The sequence below is a fragment of the Hyla sarda genome, chromosome 5, assembly GCF_029499605.1.
Source record: "Hyla sarda isolate aHylSar1 chromosome 5, aHylSar1.hap1, whole genome shotgun sequence".
Taxonomy (NCBI): Eukaryota; Metazoa; Chordata; class Amphibia; order Anura; family Hylidae; genus Hyla; species Hyla sarda.
In genome coordinates this window covers 251,628,952-251,648,966 of record NC_079193.1, presented here as the reverse complement: position 1 = coordinate 251,648,966, position 20,015 = coordinate 251,628,952, and the positions used below count along the sequence as shown (strand labels likewise).

At 38.0% G+C, this 20,015-nt stretch overlaps 1 protein-coding gene across 6 annotated transcripts in view; it reads left to right on the top strand.

The window, feature by feature from the left end:
• Positions 1-20,015, top strand: part of LOC130273936 (cadherin-7) — a 258,593-nt gene that overhangs the window by 214,890 nt on the left and 23,688 nt on the right. For all 6 annotated transcript variants that reach the window (XM_056521486.1, XM_056521487.1, XM_056521490.1 and 3 more), the window contains 3 exons: positions 3,733-3,869; positions 10,026-10,147; positions 19,734-19,848. In XM_056521486.1, the coding sequence (XP_056377461.1) occupies positions 3,733-3,869; positions 10,026-10,147; positions 19,734-19,848 (374 nt within the window). The remainder of the gene's footprint in view (positions 1-3,732; positions 3,870-10,025; positions 10,148-19,733; positions 19,849-20,015) is intronic.

The following is a 20,015-nucleotide window of genomic DNA, read 5'->3' as shown; positions in this document are numbered from 1 at the left end:
ACAACAGGCAGTGGACAGAAGTTTGCAAAGAAGTATAACACCTAGTGTCCAAAAGTTTTGAGCTTTTTTTCAGGGTAAAGATTCATTTTGGGAAGAGTTTACAAAATGTGTTTTTATGACATAGAGACATGTCAAAAGTTTTGATAGTTTATGTTTGTGTGTTCAAACCCTGATCGATCGCCAGAAAAAGCTGGAAGAAGTTTGTGCTAAGAAAGTTTTCACTTATCTCACTTTTGACATATCTACAACATTTAATTGACAGGTATACTTTAACAACTCCAATTGCTCCTGTAACAATTCAACCCAATATCACACTACACTCAGCATATACATGTCGTCATTAAATAATATTGTAAAAAGCTGGTAATCTGACACAATGCATCTCAGGATAAGTTAAGAAAGGAGAAAGCTGTATTTGTATATTGTAATCAAGCTTTTCAAACTAAATAAGCCCAAAATTGACCCTCTGATCCCTTTATTTATTTATTTATTTTTTTTCGGAAACTGGGCCCAGCAGAGAAGTGGGTGCTCCTTTGTTATTTATAGTGTGAAAGGTAATAATAGACTAGGCAGTATACATTTTTTATTTATTTGCAAATTCTGTAGTAGCAAGTTTCAGCCACTCCCTGCTAGCAATGGGAAGGACAACTAGTAACCTTCTGTCTTGGAATATGTGAAAATAAACCATCACTGCTAAAAATAAAACCTTATCAAGCTGCACTTAATAGCATTGTAGACATTGCCCATGCCTTAACATTTAGGTCACAAGCTATGTGTCAGGCTCAAAACGTTAATATTTGCCCCATTGATCATGTGCTCATGGAGAAAATTAAATTATTTCTCATTGTAAGAGGTTTCTATCTTCCCACAAAATGGCAGACACATTGACATGTGAAATTGAGAAAGTCACCAACTGTGCAAATGTTCTACATAGTGTGAAATCACCATGTATTATCTTTGACTTTCTATGTTTGACATAGCACAAGAAGTGACAGCATAATGAACAAAGGAATTAGCAGGGAAATTGATTATATTGAGCCTAAACATCCATTAGAGTTTACTGTGTTACTGTGTGTACAAACAAGTGGAAAGTATAACATTCAGTTTAGGAAATCTAAACCTTTATATCATATTGAGTTATTTATCTCAGAACATCTGATCTCAGAAATACAAAATAAATAATGGAATTTAATGCAAAAAAATATTAAAGGGGTACTCTGGTGGAAAACTTTTCTTGTTAAAAATCAACTGGTGCCAGAAAGTTAAACAGATTTGTAAATGACTTCTATTAAAAAATCTCAATCCTTCCAGTACTTATTTGCTGCTGAATACTAGAGAGGAAATTATTTTCTTTTTGGAACACAGAGCTCTCTGCTGACATCACGAGCACAGTCTTCTCTGCTGACATCTCTGTCCATTTTAAGAACTGTCTAGAGTAGAAGAAAATCCCCATAGCAAACATATGCTGCTCTGGACAGTTCCTAAAATGGACAGAGATGCCAGCAGAGAGCACTGTGCTCGTGATTCAGCAGAGAGCTCTGTGTTCAAAAAAGAAAATAAATTTCTCTCTAGTATTCACCAGCTAAAAAGTACCGGAAGGATTGAGATTTTTTAACAAAAGTAATTGACAAATCTGTTCAACTTTCTGGCCCCAGTTTATTTAAAGAAAAAAAAAAATGTTTTCCAGTTCATGCATTCTAGTCTTTTCCTACAATTTTGGAGTGCCATTTATGCCAAGTGACATGTAGCTTTTTTGGATTTCTTAACCCTTATTGTTTCAAAATATGGAAACTTTTAAAAAGAAAAATTCTCCAACTGTTTCAAACCTTTAGTTCCCATCGTACTCTCACAGCTACAGGCTGTCAGCACATACAGCGAGTTGTAGTTGTGTAATGATAGGAGAGCTGCAGGATGGAGACATTGGTTGTAGGGCATCTGAAAGAATAACTAGTAAAGTAATGGGGTGGTGAAATAAAAATAGAAAACTTTTTTAATGAAAGATGTCCATTGCCGTTGACAGAAAATATTTCTTAGTCTTCACCTACATCACAAGTCATGATAAATAAAATTGTAGGCACCCTTCAATTTAATTGTGCCAAAATGTTTTTTTTGCCAAAAACACTCTTAAAAAAAAGGTGTTGTTGTACTTACCATTCTTTTATGGTTACATAAAGCAAATATGATAATGAGGCTGAAAATGTACTAATTAAAAGATACACGGTCAACATCAACTTCAGTTACCTATAAATTACAAACAGTGAACCATGGCAGAATAACATGTTTTGGTTAGATCTATTGAATGTCGATTTTGTTAGAGCTTTATAAAGAACAAAGTGTGCTCTTTTAATGGAGAGCTGTGATTCAGTGTACAACTAAAGTAGAATAGAAAAGTATTCACAAAAAAAATGTCTAAAAGATATATAAAAATTTTTTAAGGAGGTAGTCTTAAAAATACTGATTGATACTACAGATAAGATGTAGGGTGGCATGATAGTAAATTCCTAGTTGTTTTAAAGGGGTATTCCATATATATATATATATATATATATATATATATATATATATATATACATATATATAGCTAGAATATTGCTACTGCTATAACCGCTAGAAACCAGAGAAGAACATCATAGCAGATGGTTGGGAACAGGTAAGAAAAGCTCTGGTTGCCATCTCGATTGCCCCATGGGCGGTCTGATTAATGCCCCCTGCAGACACTTCAAATGCTGTGATCTGCATTGATCATGGCATCTGAGGGTATAATGGTGGGCATCAGCGGGACCACTTAATTCATGCTTCGTAAATGTACGGTGCTGTGCGCGAAATTAATCACTGTAGCGCCTTACATATACGGCGCATATCCTTTTGGGGAAAAAACTACCAACTGCCGTAGATATTAGTTTATAGATAGTTTAAATTCTACTAGCATCTCAGAAATCATCAAATTTTCTCAAATTTCTTTTGAGTGCAATTCTGTGAGTCAGATTTATTTCATATTTCAAAATGCCCCAATTTACCAGTGGGAAGTGTATATAGGTGCAGGGGCCTATGACAAAGGCTTGCTCCTGTACAGTACACTAAGCGGCTGGGATTGGTGGAGAATTCAAAGACAGAGATACAAAAAAAAATTGTCCAAAAATGTTTAATTTTTTTTGTGTGAAATTTTAACTATTTGTGCTAAATCAGTTTTCCCATCTTAAAATCATAGTAGGTTTTCAAATTGTTTTTACAGGTTAATGGAACTGTTCTATTTATACAAAGTCCAAAGTGTTTAGGCACAGCTCACTCGTACGCCCTTTCTGCGTCTCGGACGAGACTGAACCACAACTCGTATAATAATGTAAAGAATGAAGAGATGTCCAGCACAGATTCCAAGCAATACGAAATAATTTATTCAGCAGTAACACGACATGATGACAGGTAGGTGACGCGTTTCTGCCACAATCTGCCATTGTGGCTGAAACGCGCCACCTACCTGTCATCATGTCGTGTTACTGCTGAATAAATTATTTCGTATTGCTTGGAATCTGCGCTGGACATCTCTTCATTCTTTACATGTTCTATTTATACTATGAGATTAAAAAAAATTGTTATGAAAGCCATTTTCTAAGATATTCTAGACACTCCGTACAACAGTTTAAATGATATCAGTTGCTTCATTTATTAACAATGACATACATGGCTTTATTGCTGTACTAAATATATATTTTGTGTTGTTTTGTCTCAAAATAGATACTCAATTGATCGTAATACAGACCTGGAGAGATATTTTAACATTGATGCCAACAGCGGACTCATTACTATAGCTAAACACTTGGACAGAGAGACCAACGCTGTCCACAACATAACAGTTCTCGCAATAGAGAGCCGTAAGTAATTGTGCTATGTATTGATTGGTTCAGAAAATGCTTAAACTCACTGTGGAGGTTTATTTCTAGTTTATTACTATGATTCACATGCATTATTAGATGAAAGAAGTAGAAAGCATGTAATAAATACATCCTATTAGCTGAATCTTCTTTATGGTACAAGTATATTATCTGGCTCAAATGCTCATTGTGCTGTAATAGGAAATGACAACTAGTCTAAGTAATTTATTTAGCAAAACCTCTCTGTGACCTATTATACTTCAGTTTCTAAAGTCAGAGTCTAAAAAAAAACACAAAAAAAAAAACAAGGTTTAAATAATTTTAACTATGAGCATTGTTGTTCAGACAAACTGGAATTCTAAAGCTCTATTAATCTAATGCTGGGTTCACATATATCAGGCGTCCGGCATAGCTTCCTTTTGGCGTGCACCGGAGGGAAACGGATGCTGCAACTGTTCCCATTCATTTGAATAAGACAGTTCACAATCATCCAGCGTCTCAAATTTGACACCAAAACTATAGTTTGCCACAACTGTGCAACTATTTGACTTTTACAAAGACTTTCTTATTCACTTTGCTGTGGTAAGAGATTTTGGAACTACAACTTTTTTCAAAAAGTCACAGATTTGTCAAAATGTCCTCAATAACATTACATACACCTACCTAGAACTAGCACACAAAACTGGTCGTTGACAATATTTAAAAAATAAAGTTGCACAAAAGTTGGAAAAGACTCAGAAAAGTGGCAGAGAATGGGGTGACACAAAGTGGTGTTCTGAAGTGAAATTTCATATTTATCTTATGCCCTGCATTTTGTAATAAATGTGGTGCAGGTACGCTTCAAGAACACCATCACAACCTGTGTATAAAATCAGTGCACCTTCGCTGACTTTGATGAATGGACACCATTATGCTTGTTAGTATATCGGTGAATATTTTAGCAAAAAACAGTAGAGGAACCATCAAAGAAAAAAAAATTATTATGAAAAAAAAAAATCCCCTTTTTTTCTGTATTTCTGTAGGACCCACTCCTTGTTGTGGCTAAAAATACTGATCAAAATACTACATGTGAACAACTGCCACATAGATTCTTTGTATCTTTCTTGTTGATGGATAGGCGATGCAGTATAAAAATAAAAAATCTTTTATTATATTGTATCTAAGAAAAATAGTATGGTATTACTTTACTATTAGAATTCTGATCATATTAAACATGTTCTCACTGGGATCTGTGGCGGTGGAAACTGTTAATGCATTCAAGAAAGGGCTAGCCATTTTTCTTCAGAAACAGAATATACAGGATTACTGGTTTTAACCATTTAGGATATTGATCGAGTGGTTTATCCAATTGCCATTTAATTTAAAAGGTCAGGAAGGAATTAACCCACTCCCAAGTACTAATGTTTTCAAAGGTTTTTTTTCTTGTTCTTTTCTGTATGAACATTTGGTTTTATGTGTATGATAGAAAAATGCCTTTTTCAGCCTACTATATAAACATATTTAGTATTTCAAAATAAGGTGTGAAAATTTAATATAAATTCTAGACATATAGTAGAATATAGTATAGTATAGTCATTTTTGGGTAGTATGGAAGCTTTGCACTTAAATGTACATAATATAAATTGGTAGTATGATGGAAAAAAAGGCAATTATTTTTTATTGATAGCCTTCTCTTTCTTCATACAATTCTCTACCATACCACAGGATATATATATATATATATATATATATATATATATATATATCTTTTTTTTTTTTTTTTTTAATAGCTTGTTCTAAATGTTTCTTCTAAGGTGATAGGCAACTTCTAAGGTGAGTTTCACACACACACACATAGGCTTTGGATTTACTATTGCATGTGTGATGGAATTCTGACACAATTTGTACATAAAAAATGATCTTACATTTCTTTGGAATCTGAGACCAGACACCCCTGGTCATACCTGTGATCATAGTAAAAGATAAAATGGTATATTATGATACAGATCCCTTTTTTCTGCAAATAGGTGTTTTAACCCCGGAATACTAATGAATAACTGGTTAATATGTGATATCATTTTTCAATTATTTCTAGGTTTAATATCCCCTCAGACTCTAAATTGTGTCTTTACATTTGATACCTGACATGACATCATCACTGTCATCTAGTGTTCCTCCTCTTGCCTTTAGTCAGTTTTCTATAACTATTTTATTATCCTGCAAACAATAGTATGTACCCAGTCATCCAGTTTTTGGGCAGTTGAATTCACACATTGCTAATTTGCCATAGCCGCCTTCCCCACCTTGCACAATCATGTGGAGCAGAGGATGGGCCCCTTTATGCAGTTGTCAGTGTGCAGCACAGTGCATGCCACGGTAGAGATTTGGACTAGCAGCTATGGCCAGGGCAAATATATGTGTTTCTCAGCCCACTTGGTCAATGTCTTTCAGTGCAATGCTCCACCGCAATGAAGCCAAGCATTAGTGACACTTACACGGTTGTGCTGATTCAACTTCGGACACCAACTGCCTAATTTCCTCATCTAGGTCCTCCACCACAGATACCTTACATTTAGCCACAAGGCATAGATTACTATGGCTTTTTTGAATGTAGAGTTGACTTCTCACCAAGTCAACTCTCTAATGCCAATGTTACCCCCCAAAGGTAGCAACAGCAGGCACATGTTCATATAAAAGTACATGATGGCTAAGTTGTTACATCAAGAATGCCAAGCTGACATACATAAAGGGATTTTCACCCCCACCTAAACATGAACCCACTGTATCCCATGATGTGTGACACTTACATTTTATCATAACTACAGCTCCTAGCATGGCCTGAATAATAATAAAGATACACAAGGAGTAATCATTTTACAGGATAGGGGATAAATGTCTGATCACAGGGAGGTCCAACCTCTTGGACCCCCTGCAATCTCCATAATGGAGTCTGAATCTTCCAGACGCAAAGAGCACAGGGTTGGCACACAGTTTATGCATTCTCCATGGGAGCACTGGAGATAAACAGACACTATACTCTGGTAACTTCAGTGCTTTTATAGAGAAAGGGCAGTGGGAGATTGTAGGCCCCATTCTGGAAATTGTAGGGTCCCAGAGGTCGGTGATCAGACACGTATCCCCTATCCTGTGGATAGTGAATGCATTTTTAAACAGTGGAGTACCTCTATTAGATTCTTCATAAATGTGTTATTAGGATAAGCATACCAGAGCAATTGTAGAGATAAATATAAAGAGCTGAGTAGATTTTAACAGACACTGTCATAAAGCCATGTGCCATGAGATATGTATTACTGTAGTGTAGGTTGTACGTCCAGTCAAATTCTGAAAGATATTAAAATGGTTTATAGTTTACATTGCAAATTGTAATATCCAGACAAAATAATAGTTTTCAGTATGTTTAAATGAAAATACAGTGGGGCAAAAAAGTATTTAGTCAGCCTCCAATTGTGCAAGTCCTCCCTCTTAAAAAGATGAGAGAGGCCTTTCATTTTCATTATAGGTATACCTCAACTATGAGAGACATAATGAGAAAAAAATCCATAAAATCACATTGTTAACCTCTTAAGGACGTAGGGCGTACCTGTACTTAGAATAGGGTCACGCCGTGACCCCATGTAATACCGGGTCGGTCCCAGCGGCTAATGATAACTGGGATAATAGCGTGTGCTGCATGCTATTAACCCTTTAGATCCAAGTTGATCGCCACTTCTAAAATGAAAGTGAAAGCCTCCCGGCAGCTCAGGCTGCGATAAAATCACAATGTGACGATCAGCTAGAACATGAGTGGAGGTCCCCTTACCTTGCTATGTCGTGTCTGATCAGCGATTGATTTCTCCAAGCCTGAGATACAGGCTTGAACAATCGACTGCCTATAACACTGATCCATGCAAAGCTATGGCTTTGCAGGGATCTGTGTAAAAGATCAGTGTGTGCAGTGTTATAGACCCCTATGGGAGCTATAACACTGCAAAAAAGTTTTTTTTTTTAAAGTTAATAAAGGTCATTTAACCCCTTCTGTAATAAAAGTTTGAACCACCCCCCTTTTCCCATAACATTTTTTTTTTATGGTGTAAATAAAAATAAAAATAAACATATGTGGTATCGCCGTGAGCAAAAATCTCTGAATTATAAAAATATATTGTTAATTAAACCGCACGGTCAATGGCGTATGCGCAAAAAAATTCCAAAATCCAAAATAGCATATTTTTGGTCACTTTTTATATCATGAAAAAATGAATAAAAAGTTATTAAAAGTCAGATCAATCCAAAAATGGTACCGATAAAAACTTTAGAATAAGGCGCAAAAAATGAGCCCTCATACCGGCCCATACACGGAAAAATAAAAAACTTACAAGGGTCAGAAGATGAGAATTTTTACGAATAAATTTTCCTGCATGTAGTTATGATTTTTTTCAGAAGTACGACAAAATCAAACCTATATAAGTAGGGTATAATTTTTTGATAAAATGACTCTGCAATGTCCCTGCAAAGTAGAATCTGTGGTGCAAAAAATAAACCATCATATGGAATTTTATGTGCAAAATTGAAAGCGTTAGGATTTTTAGAAGGTGATGAGGAAAGAATGAAAATGCAAAAACTGAAAAGCCCGGCCTCCTTAAGGGGTTAAATAATTTATTTGCAAATTATGGTGGAAAATATTTGGTCACTTACAAACAATCAAGATTTCTGTCTCCCACAGACCTGTAACTTCTTCAAGAGTCTCCTCTGTCCTCCACTCGTTACCTGTATTAATTGCACCTGTTTGAACTTGTTATCAGTATAAAAGACACCTGTCCACAACCTCAAACAGTCACACTCCAAATTCCAATATGGCCAAGACCAAAGAGCTGTCAAAAGACACCAGAAACAAAATTGTAGACCTGTACCAGGCTGGGAAGACTGAATCTGCAATAGACAAGCATCTTGGTGTGAAGAAATAAACTGTGGGAGCAAATATTAGAAAATGGAAGACATACAAGACCGCTGATAATCTCCCTGGATCTGGGGTTCCACGCAAGATCTCAACCCGTGGTGTCAAAATGATCACAAGAACGGGGAGCAAAAATCCCAGAACCACACCGAGCTACCAAGTGAATGACCTGCAGAGATCTGGGACCAAAGTAACAAAGGCTATCATCAGTAACACACTATGCTGACAGGGACTCAAATCATTCAGTGCCAGACGTGTCCCCCTGCTTAGGACAGTACATGTCCAGGTCCGTCTGAAGTTTGCTAGAGAGCATTTGGATGATCCAGAAGAGGATTGGGAGAATGTCATACGGTCAGATGAAACCAAAGTAGAACTTTTGGTAAAAACTCAACTTGTCGTGTTTGGAGGAGAAAGAATGCTGAGTTGCATCCAAAGAACACCATACCTACTGTGAAGCATGGGGGTGGAAACATCATGCTTTGGGGCTGTTTTTCTGCTAAGGGACGACTGATCCGTGTAAAGGAAAGAATTAATGGGGCCATGTATCATGAGATTTTGAGTGAAAGCCTCCTTCAGCAAGGGCATTGAAGATGAAACGTGGCTGGGTCTTTCAGCATGACAATGATCCCAAACAGACCGCCCGGGTAACGAAGGAGTGGCTTCGTAAGAAGCATTTCAAGGTCCTGGAGTGGCCTAGCCAGTCTCCTAATCTCAACCCCATAGAAAACCTTTGGAGGGAGTTGAAAATCCATGTTGCCCAGAGACAACCCCAAAGCATCCCTGCTCTAGAGGAGATCTGCATGGAGGAATGGGCCAATATACCAGCAACAGTGTGTGAAAAACTTGTGAAGACTTACAGAAAACATTTGACCTCTGTCATATCAAAGTATTGTGATGAACTTTTGTTATTGACCAAATACTTATTTTCCACCATAATTTGCAAATAAAATCTTTAAAAATCAGACAATGTGATGTATTTATGTCTCTCATAGTTGAGGTGTACCTATGATAAATTACAGGCCTCTCACATCGTTTTAAGTGGGAGAACTTGCACAATTAGTGCCTGACTAAATACTTTTTTGCCCCACTGTATATAATTTAGATATATAATTTAAAGTAAATCTATATAAAACAATAGTCGTTTTACACAAAGTAATTCAATAAACTACAGTACAGTAGGTCACATAAATTGTGTCATGACACATTCTCTTTGTAATTTTGCACAGAGAATCCGGCACAAATCGGGAAAGGATATGTTGCCATTAGCATTCTAGATATTAATGATAATGCACCGGAATTTGCTATGGAATATGAGACCAACGTTTGTGAGAATGCACCTCCAGGACAGGTAAGTAAAATAACACTCTAACCTAGACAGGCGAACACTCACCCCCTTTTATACCCCCTGGGAGAGGGCAATATGCAGCTCCTTCTGCCAATATGCTATCTATTATTGCTTTGTATTCATAACATGTAGTATGAAAAACAAATTTAATGTAGTATAGTAATAAAATATTACAAACCAGCGGTAAGATCCATTTAATTAATAGGCTTTATCTTGCAACAATTGTTCTGCAATAACCAACCCCACAGAGGGAATATGGTTAAACAGTGATCCGAAGCTGTATAAGCCTTAGCTGTTGTTACATTAAAGCTGACTGTACACATAAAATAGCCGTTGGCCATACTATCATTAAAACTTCAGGGAAATAGAGTTTTATTTTTCCACTGAAGATGGAAGTACATCACTTCTATAGTTGTAGGGATATGTTATCTGGAATATTCAAAGAGAAACAATTTAATGTAATGTGAGATATACAGTATGTAGGTACAGGGTCGTGCACTGACATTTTGGGGGGGGCAGGGGCTGAATTGTAGAAAAAGGCACTTCCCATAATTATTTATATAAATGTCCACATAATGATTCCAAACTGCCCAGGGCACTTTTAGGAGTAATATCAAAAGGGCCAGGGCTCAAGCCCCCTTTCTAGTCAATCTGTGCACGTCCCTGTGTAGGTATTACATACATTGATTAATAATTTAACCATTTAAAATGAAAATATACTGATGTATATATTAGGTCGGTTTCTTAAGAATATTAACCCCATTATCAGAATACACTACTGTGTCTGATTCTCAGCACATGCTACCCTAAAACACTGGATCTTATTTACAGAAGCTTGTGCCTGCAGCCATATATTAAACTACAGTTTCTGTTTTACTACTTCTGGAACACAATGAAAACAAGGATTGGTTATATATATATATATATATATATATATATATATATATATATATATTTTTTTTTTTTTTTTTTTTTTTTTTTACTTGGTCAAAAAGCAAACAGGATGACATTTTCCATGGGATAAATGGATGTTAAAGGTGTACTCCACTGGAAAACATGTTTGTTTGTTTTTTCTAATCAACTGATGACAAAAATGTAAACAAATTTGTAAATGACTTCTATTAAAAAAATCTTAATCCTTCCAGTACTTATCAGCTGTTATATGCCCTACAGGAAGTTCTTTTCTTTTAGAATTTCCTTTCTGTCTGACCACAGTGTTCTCTTACAACACCTCTGTCCAGGTCAGGACTTGTCCAGAGCAAGATATGTTTGCTATGGGGATTTTCTCCTACTCTGGACAGTTTCTAAAATGGACAGAGGTGTCAGCAGAGAGCACTGTGGTCAGACAGAAAGGAAATTCAAAAAAGAAAAGAACTTCCTGGTGAGCATACAACAGCTGATAAGTACTGGAAGGATTAAGAAGGATTTACAAATCTTAGAGAATAGAAAAGATCACTAGCGCTGGATGGGTCTGGTTTGATGTGTGATTGTACTGCTGCTTTACTATAAATGTGCTCCCCTGATGCACACTGTGTAGAAAGTAGTATACTGAAAAATTATTGAATAGTAAGCGCTGTAATATACACAAAAGTTACAAACTGACCTGTAAATAGTATGGTTGCTGAAAAAAACGGTGGTTGCGGTGTAAATGTAATGATCACACAGCAATGCTACAAGAGATGATACATATATTAGAAAATAAGGCTACATGTGTTGTATCTGCCTAAAAGGATACTTATTGTCTCTTATCCACAGATCGCGTTGTACAGAGAAATGAAAATATACTGATGTATATATTAGGTCGGTTTCTGTGATATAGTTGAACAAGTAGCAAGCTTATTCTGAAGGTTATATGTTGTTCTTAGACATTTGTAAGTGAACTAGAGTATTAAAATATAAAGCATATCATAATTCTGTGCACTAGTCAATAATGGAAGTAACTCAGATGGCGTTACAGCACAATCGCTGTGTACCTGTTACAGCGCGATCGCTGTGTATTGCAGTGAAGGAGGTACCGCTCTGCAGATACGTGTGCTCCCTGAAGTGGTGTTCCAGAGGTTGCAAGTGGTTCTTGCTGAATTGACTCCCGGATGCAGCGGGTTACTTCTTTTAATGTTGTTTCCCAGGGTGTTACTTCATGAAGGGTCCGGTCTCTATGAAGGAGCGTGGATTGCAGTCCGTTTCGTACGTTTCGGAAGTCTCGACTTCCTTCCAGACGAAGGAAGCCGAGACTTCTGAAACGTACGTCGATAGCCTTGTGGACTGCTGTGGATACCATAGTGACGTCACTCACAACACACTCAGTCGGAACCTTAACCCGATCTTAGCGTGCGTGCAAGTTGGTAGAGGCACCACCGGCCGGGGCATGCTCCCACTGCAATCCACGCTCCTTCCTAGAGACCGGACCCTTCATGAAGTAACACCCTGGGAAACAACATTAAAAGAAGTAACCCGCTACATCCGGGAGTCAATTCAGCAAGAACCACTTGCAACCTCTGGAACACCACTTCAGGGAGCCCACGTATCTGCAGAGCGGTACCTCCTTCACTGCATCTCAACAGAAAACGAGAATGGAGACACTTATAATATAAAAATTACATAATTTTATTGAGTATGCATTAAAAAGTTAATTTAAAATCACATATGGGGAGAAGCATCTACAAAGTGGAGAGACAAAGGCGTTGCTCACAGACAGATCCACATTAATAAGTTATATAAGGAAAAGTAACATGGTGCATAGTCACACATGTGTGCATTAACAGCACATATATAGGCACAACAATGCTCTAACTATCATACAATACAATGCACACAGTGAGGACAATAAGCATACCAAACTGTAACATCCAGTTCCTAATAGGGTCTGCTGGAGCAATGCCACCCCTCCTTCACTGCAATACACAGCGATCGCGCTGTAACAGGTACACAGCGCTCGCGCTGTAACACTATCTGAGTTACTTCCATTATTGACTAGTGCACAGAATTATGATATGCTTCATATTTTAATACTCTAGTTCACTTACAAATGTCTAAGAACCACATATAACCTTCAGAATAAGCTTGCTAATTGTTCAACTATATCACAGAAACCGACCTAATATATACATCAGTATATTTTCATTTCTCTGGACAACGCGATCTGTGGATAAGAGACAACAAGTATCCTTTTAGGCAGATACAACACATGTAGCCTTATTTTCTAATATATGTATCATCTCTTGTAGAATTGCTGTGGGATCTAGAGATGAGCGAACTTTTCAAAAATTCGATTCAGCCGATTTGCCGAATTTTCACGAAAAGTTAGTTTCGATCAGAATTTATTCGCGCCGAATCGATGTTAAAAAAGGCTATTTCTAGCCTACATACAGCCTCTATAGAGGTATAGAACACTTTGTTGTGTTGTAAAACGCATATGGAGTGTGCTGGGGTAGTGAAATAATACTGTTATTCAGAATAGCATGCAGATTACTGGCAGAGCCTGGTGGTGGCATTAGTGTCAGGAGACCATATAGTGACTGAATGACATAGCGTGTACATAGCGTGGCAAGAGGAGACAATTTAGTGGCTGAATGGCACAGCGTGAAGTTGGCTGATGCACTAGTACACTACACACCAGGGCTTCACAATCCCCCCCAAAAAAACAACACAATATATGACATTTTTGACAAAGATTTCTCATTGGTAGCACCCACTATCCAAAAGTTAGAAATTTCCAGACCCAGGCCCCACCTCGGCGGCATCAGTAACCCATATATTGCCTGTAGGACACAGACTGGAGTTGGCTGATGCACCAGTACACACCAGGGCTTCACAATCCCCCCCCCAAAAAAACAACACAATATATGACATTTTTGTCAAACATTTCTCATTGGTAGCACCCGCTATCCCAAAATTTTGAAATTTCCAGAACCAGGCCCCACCCCTGCATCATCAGTAACCCATATATTGCCTGCATGACACAGCCTGGAGTTGGCTGATGCAAGAGTACACACCAGGGCTTCACAATCCCCTCCAAAAACAACAACATTTTAGAAATGTTTTAAAGAAATACCTTTGTGTAAGAACAAGCACATATCCAACAGTTCACAAGACTGTATAATAGGACGGTGGACCACCCAAAGACATTCTTCTCAAAAATAATAAACCACACAATGTTTGAATTTTTTTTTACAAAAACTAATTTAATATATGTGTAAGCGCATCTGTCTCCAAAAGATCAGATCACCAAAGGACTTTTTTCGCCCCAAAATGATGAAGCAGAGTTAATCCCTGTCCGTATTTTTTTTTTATTTTCAGTGAAAAATCACACGCAACAAGCATTCCGTTGTGTAACGATTAGCATTCTGGAAAATTCAATTTTATTACTAATAAAATTATCAGTAAATGAAAAAAAAAAACACTACCCAAGAGTGCTTAATTACCCCATACATTGCACCAGGAGCAGTCAAGAGTAGGCCTCAGCAGTACCCAAGAGGCTTTAATAACCCCCTACCTTTGCACGATCAATTGCGAGATCAAGCATTACCAGGTGTGTTATGCCCTCTGATTTCCGGGGCCGCAGGCGCGCTCCACTGAACGGATTAGCGTGTCTCTATCTTTCATCGACCGGTGCTGGTAACCCGCTAACTCCCGGAAAGGTAAGCTGCCGCGAAGCAGGTGGTCTCCCCCTGGCACGTTTGGCTCCTGAATTTCCACTACCGCCACCTGATTTCCAACCGTGCTACCGCCTTGCTGCCTCATAGACAAAGAGCAAATCTCTTCTCCTGATGATGTTGAAGCCCCGACTTCTGCACCTGGCTCCCAATTGCGATCAGCTTCATCATCATCAAAAGATGTGTGCACGTCACTGATGTCCTCCTCGTGTTCCACAACAGTGTCTGCCTCAGGACCCTGAGCAATTGAAACACCGCCTCCCACGTCACTCTCCGCATCACTACTTGGCCGCCTTGCGGAGCAAGGGACGCATGTCTCCTCACATTCTTGGCTGCCCAATAGATGCTGACTGTCCTCTATTACATCGTCCTCGCTAAATAGTGGAGCTGAAGCCAAAGCATGAGATACTTCTTTGGGAGAGGGAACAGCATAGGACAAAGGCAATGGGATTACAGGGACTGCTCCCGGGCCATGCCAACTGAGGGTTGTGTCTGAGGAACCCACCGACTCTTGACTGGGGTTGTCAGATGTCGCTTGTGATGATGGGGATGAGTGTGCAAACCAATTGACGCGGAGAGATGGGTCGACGACATGACCGCTGGGTGTTAACGGGAGCTCAGGTCTATTGCTGCGACTCCTGCTGTCACTCGCCCCAAGTCTTCTGCCAACTCTGCCTGACGTATGTAGGCCTTTGCCCCTTCTCTGTGCACGTCCTGGCACTTCCCTGCCTGACATACTTAGTGCGTTTATGAGGGTATAGAACAGCAGCAGCATTACTTACGGCTGTCCTTTCAAAGTATATAGGCCCTAGACAGAATAACAGTTACTAAATAGTACACTCCTTTGTTGTATGTATGCCCTTTGCAATGATGAGCGCACTGTTAAGCGTATTTATACGCAGAAAAAAACTCTTTTTGTTGTTGTACACACCAGCCAGTGTATACTAATGTGTGGAATAGCACTGAATTTAGCACCAAGACAGAAATACAGGTACTAAATAGTACACTACTTGGTTGTATGTATGCCCTTTGCAATGATGAGTGCACTGTTAAGCGTATTTGTACGCAGGAAAAACTTTTTTTTTTCTTTAATACACCGGCAGGTGTATAACGTGTGGTATAACACTTAATTTTGCACAGAGACAGAAAAAAAGGTGGTATATGGTACACTATTTGCTTGAATATAGGCCCTTTGCAATGATAAGGCCAATGAAAAAGCGTATTTTTACGCAGGAAAACCTTTTTTTTCTTTAATACATCGGCAGGTGTATAACGAGTGGTATAACATAGAAATACAGGTACTAAATAGTACGCTATTTGCTTGTATGTAGGCCCTTTGCAATGATAAGGCCAATGAAAAAGCGTATTTTTACGCAGGAAAACCTTTTTTTTCTTTAATACACCGGCAGGTGTATAACGTGTGGTATAACACTGAATTTAGCACAGAGAAAGAAAAAAAGGTGGTATATGGTACGCTATTTGCTTGTATGTAGGCCCTTTGCAATGATAAGGCCACTGAAAAAGCGTATATGTACTCAGGAAAACCTTTTTCTTCTTTAATACACCGGCAGGTATATAACGTGTGGTATAACACTGAATTTAGCACAGAGACAGAAAAAAAGGTGGTATATGGTACGCCATTTGCTTGTATTTAGGCCCTTTGCAATGATAAGGACACTGTTAAGCGTATTTTTACTCAGGAAAAAATGTTTTTCATTAATACACCAGCAGGTGTATAACGTGTGGTATAACACTGAATTTAGCACAGAGACAGAGTAACAGGTGAAAAATGGTAAAAAGGCACTAAAGTCCACACTAATATGACTTATTTCTGAACAGCAGCAGGACCCAACAGTGCAGCACCACCAAAAAAAAAAAAAAATCCAGGGATTAAACCCTAAATTGCACTCCGTCACACAATTTAGAGCAGCAGAAGATTTGTGGAGAAAAAATAAACTCAATTGGGCTGAAAAATGAGGAGATAAGATGCTTCAGAAAGTTCAGGCAGCTTGGAGATCTGTATGAGGCAGCTGACAGCTATCTGCCCCTCTCTGCTGCAATGCTCAATAACGTGAATAGGAGGTTTAGCTATCAATGATCCTTCTCAGAGTAACAGCACAGTACTCTGCACTCCTGCCTTTCCCTAATGCTGATGTGACTAGCAGTTGCAGTGTAACGCTGTGGTATGAGCTATTCACACACACGCAGTCCCGTCCTCTCCATCTGAGTGCATAGATTAAATGAAGAGAGGCAAGATGGCCGCCGATTATATAGGAGCTGTGACATCACAGGGGTCAGTGAACACTGATAGGCTGCATCTCACATGTGATTCAGGGTCAGCCCACCTACCTTCATTCCCGCTGCTGTTTCCCGCCCTCCCATAATCCCCTGCCCCATGTACTCACATGTGGATCCGCCATCTTAGCTCTACAATAACCTGGAACGCTGTAAAATGGAGTTTAATGAAGCGATTTGTGTGATAGACAATGACAATATTCGTATTTGTTGCAAATCGAATTTTTCATGAAATTCGTTACGAATTCGGGTTCGTCAAGTCTCATCTCATCTCGCTCATCTCTAGTGGGATCATTAAATTTACACAGCAACCACCGATTTTTTCAGCAACCATACTATTTACAGGTCAGTTAGTAACATGTGTGTATAATACAGCGCTTACTATTCAATTATTTTTCAGTAATTTACAAATCTGTTTAACTTTCTGGCACCAGTAGATAAAAAAAAAAAAAAAAAAAAACATGTTTTCCAGCGGAGTACCCCTTTAAATAAAAACAAAAGAAAATGTACTTAATAGGAGTACAGACATGCTGTTTGTAAAGGACATGTATCGTGTGACAGACTCCTGTTAATCAACGGCATCAGTTATTTTAACCAGTGTACATCAGGGGCATGTACAGAATTTTCCCAAGGATGGGGGGGGGGGGGGGTGTTAAAAAAATGAATTCTACCAGATCATGACTACATTTTATTATTATGGGTAGTATATCAGCTGCGTATCTTGGGACCCATTGACTTTGGTTTTCAAAGGCTGCAGTGCAGCTTGAAACATTTACATACTAGTCAGGTGTTAAAAAGAGTCCGTCTGCTTCAATGGGTGGAGATCATTAACCACAGCTCTGCAGGGAATTGTAGGTCAGGTGTGTTGCAAAGGGTGGGGTAGTTGATGTGTTAGAGGGAGAAGAAAGGAACTCACACTTACGAACAAGGAATCTTGGGACTTGTAGTTGGATGGAGGGAATGCCAATAGGAAATCTCCATTTCACAAAAAGAAAGCAGCAGTGTCTGGCAGGTAAGTACAAAAGTAACCTTATGATAGATAACCCCTTTAGGTAGGGATAAGGATGGAAGGGGACAGCAGTAAGGTGTTCCAGCACTTTAGGGGCATGGAAATGTTTTTTGTGGGGTGAAGGTTTATAAAGGTACCATGTGTCTCCTTTCCTCAACAATCTAACAGTGTCTGCAGTTAAAAATGGAAATAGCTCCAGACAGATTCCTTTAAAAAAAAAAATTTAAAACTTCCCTTACCCCTCACTAATAAAGAGATGACATTGACAATGTGACTATTCCAAAACACTGGGAACAAAATGGTCAAGTCCACACTGGCTTAGTAAATTAGCTTTAGTTCCTTTCTTAAAAGAATTACCTTGGTAAAACCAGAGATTTGATGCAAACCAAATCAGATTTTGATGGAGCTGTGCACAAATGATATAATAAACTCTGTGCATACTCCCTTTTTTCCCTTTCCCTTTTTTCCCAAATTAGTTCCTAATTTATAGCTTTATATGCATTTATACATAAATGCAGAGTAAAAATTACAACCTATGAAAATATACAGATGATCAAATATTTATAGTGACCCTAGTCTAGTAGATTTATGCTTATAAACCAACAGCATACCAGCTGTTTTATAGTATACTCCATAAATCTACAGGACACAGATTTATTTTTAAGTACAAAGGGCTATTCCCTGTCAGCATATACACATATTTGTAAAAACCTTGCTCATCTATAGTATTTCCATGACTAAGAGCATATTCATATTCAACTGTGTATGGCTTCTCCTAAAAGAGGTTCCTTAAAGGGTTCCTCTCATCAAATAAACTTTTGATATATTTTAGATTAATAAATGTTGAATAACTTTCCAATAGCATGTTAATGAAAAATATGCTTCTTTCTATTGTATTTTTCCCGATCAGTCCTGTCAGCAAGCATTTCTGACTCATGCTGGAGTCCTAAACACTCAGAGCTGCCAGCCTGCTTTGTTCACAGCCAAACAGGCTGTTAACAAAGCAGGCTGGCAGCTCTGAGTGTTCTCCTTTGTGAACAAAGCAGACTGGCAGCTCGTAGTGTTTAGGACTCCAGCATGAGTCCGAAATGCTTGCTGCCAGGACTGGTAGGGAGACCCCTAGTGGTCATTTCTTCAAAGTGGAAAATTAAATAGAAAGAAGCATATTTTTTAATAACATGCAATTGTAAAGTTATTCTGGATACATTAATCTATAATATATCAAAAGTTTTTTTGATGAGAGGTACCCTTTAAAGATGACAGCAAGCAGCTGAGACTGCGAGGACAGTGTTTTTAGGGAATCAGAGGTGCCCTATACTACAGTAACTGAACATTGTAACTGTAACAAATATATTGAGAAATATTCCAAATCATATATTCTGGTGCTTTTTTATGCTTGTTTATTAAAAGTCTGAGATAGGAATCAGTTCATGACATTGAACTTCATTTACCAAATTCTGTTTTAGTTCAAAACATAAATAATATTGACACATTAGACAAGTTCATTTTTTTAAGTTAACAGAATAAATTCTATTTTTATTTTGTTACATTTCCTTACTACTTTAATTTCTATGACATGACTAAAACAACCACTAAAAACAGAGCGTTAACTTTGAGTGTCTTCTTTTTACAGGTTATTCAAGAGATAAGCGCAGTAGATAAGGATGAACCGTCAAATGGTCACTGGTTTTATTTCAGTTTGCCTCCAGATGCAAGTAATATAAATTTCACATTACAAGACAATAAAGGTAACTATAATGCTAGACTAATATAAGAATGCCATTATGTCAATTGGCTAGTATGTTACACAAGAGGAGATCTATCAGAAAATCTTTTATTTGCATTGTATGTTTTCTCTCTATACTCTCTCCTGAAAGAAAGAGCAGTATCTTAAAGTGCCACTGTCAGAAGACCA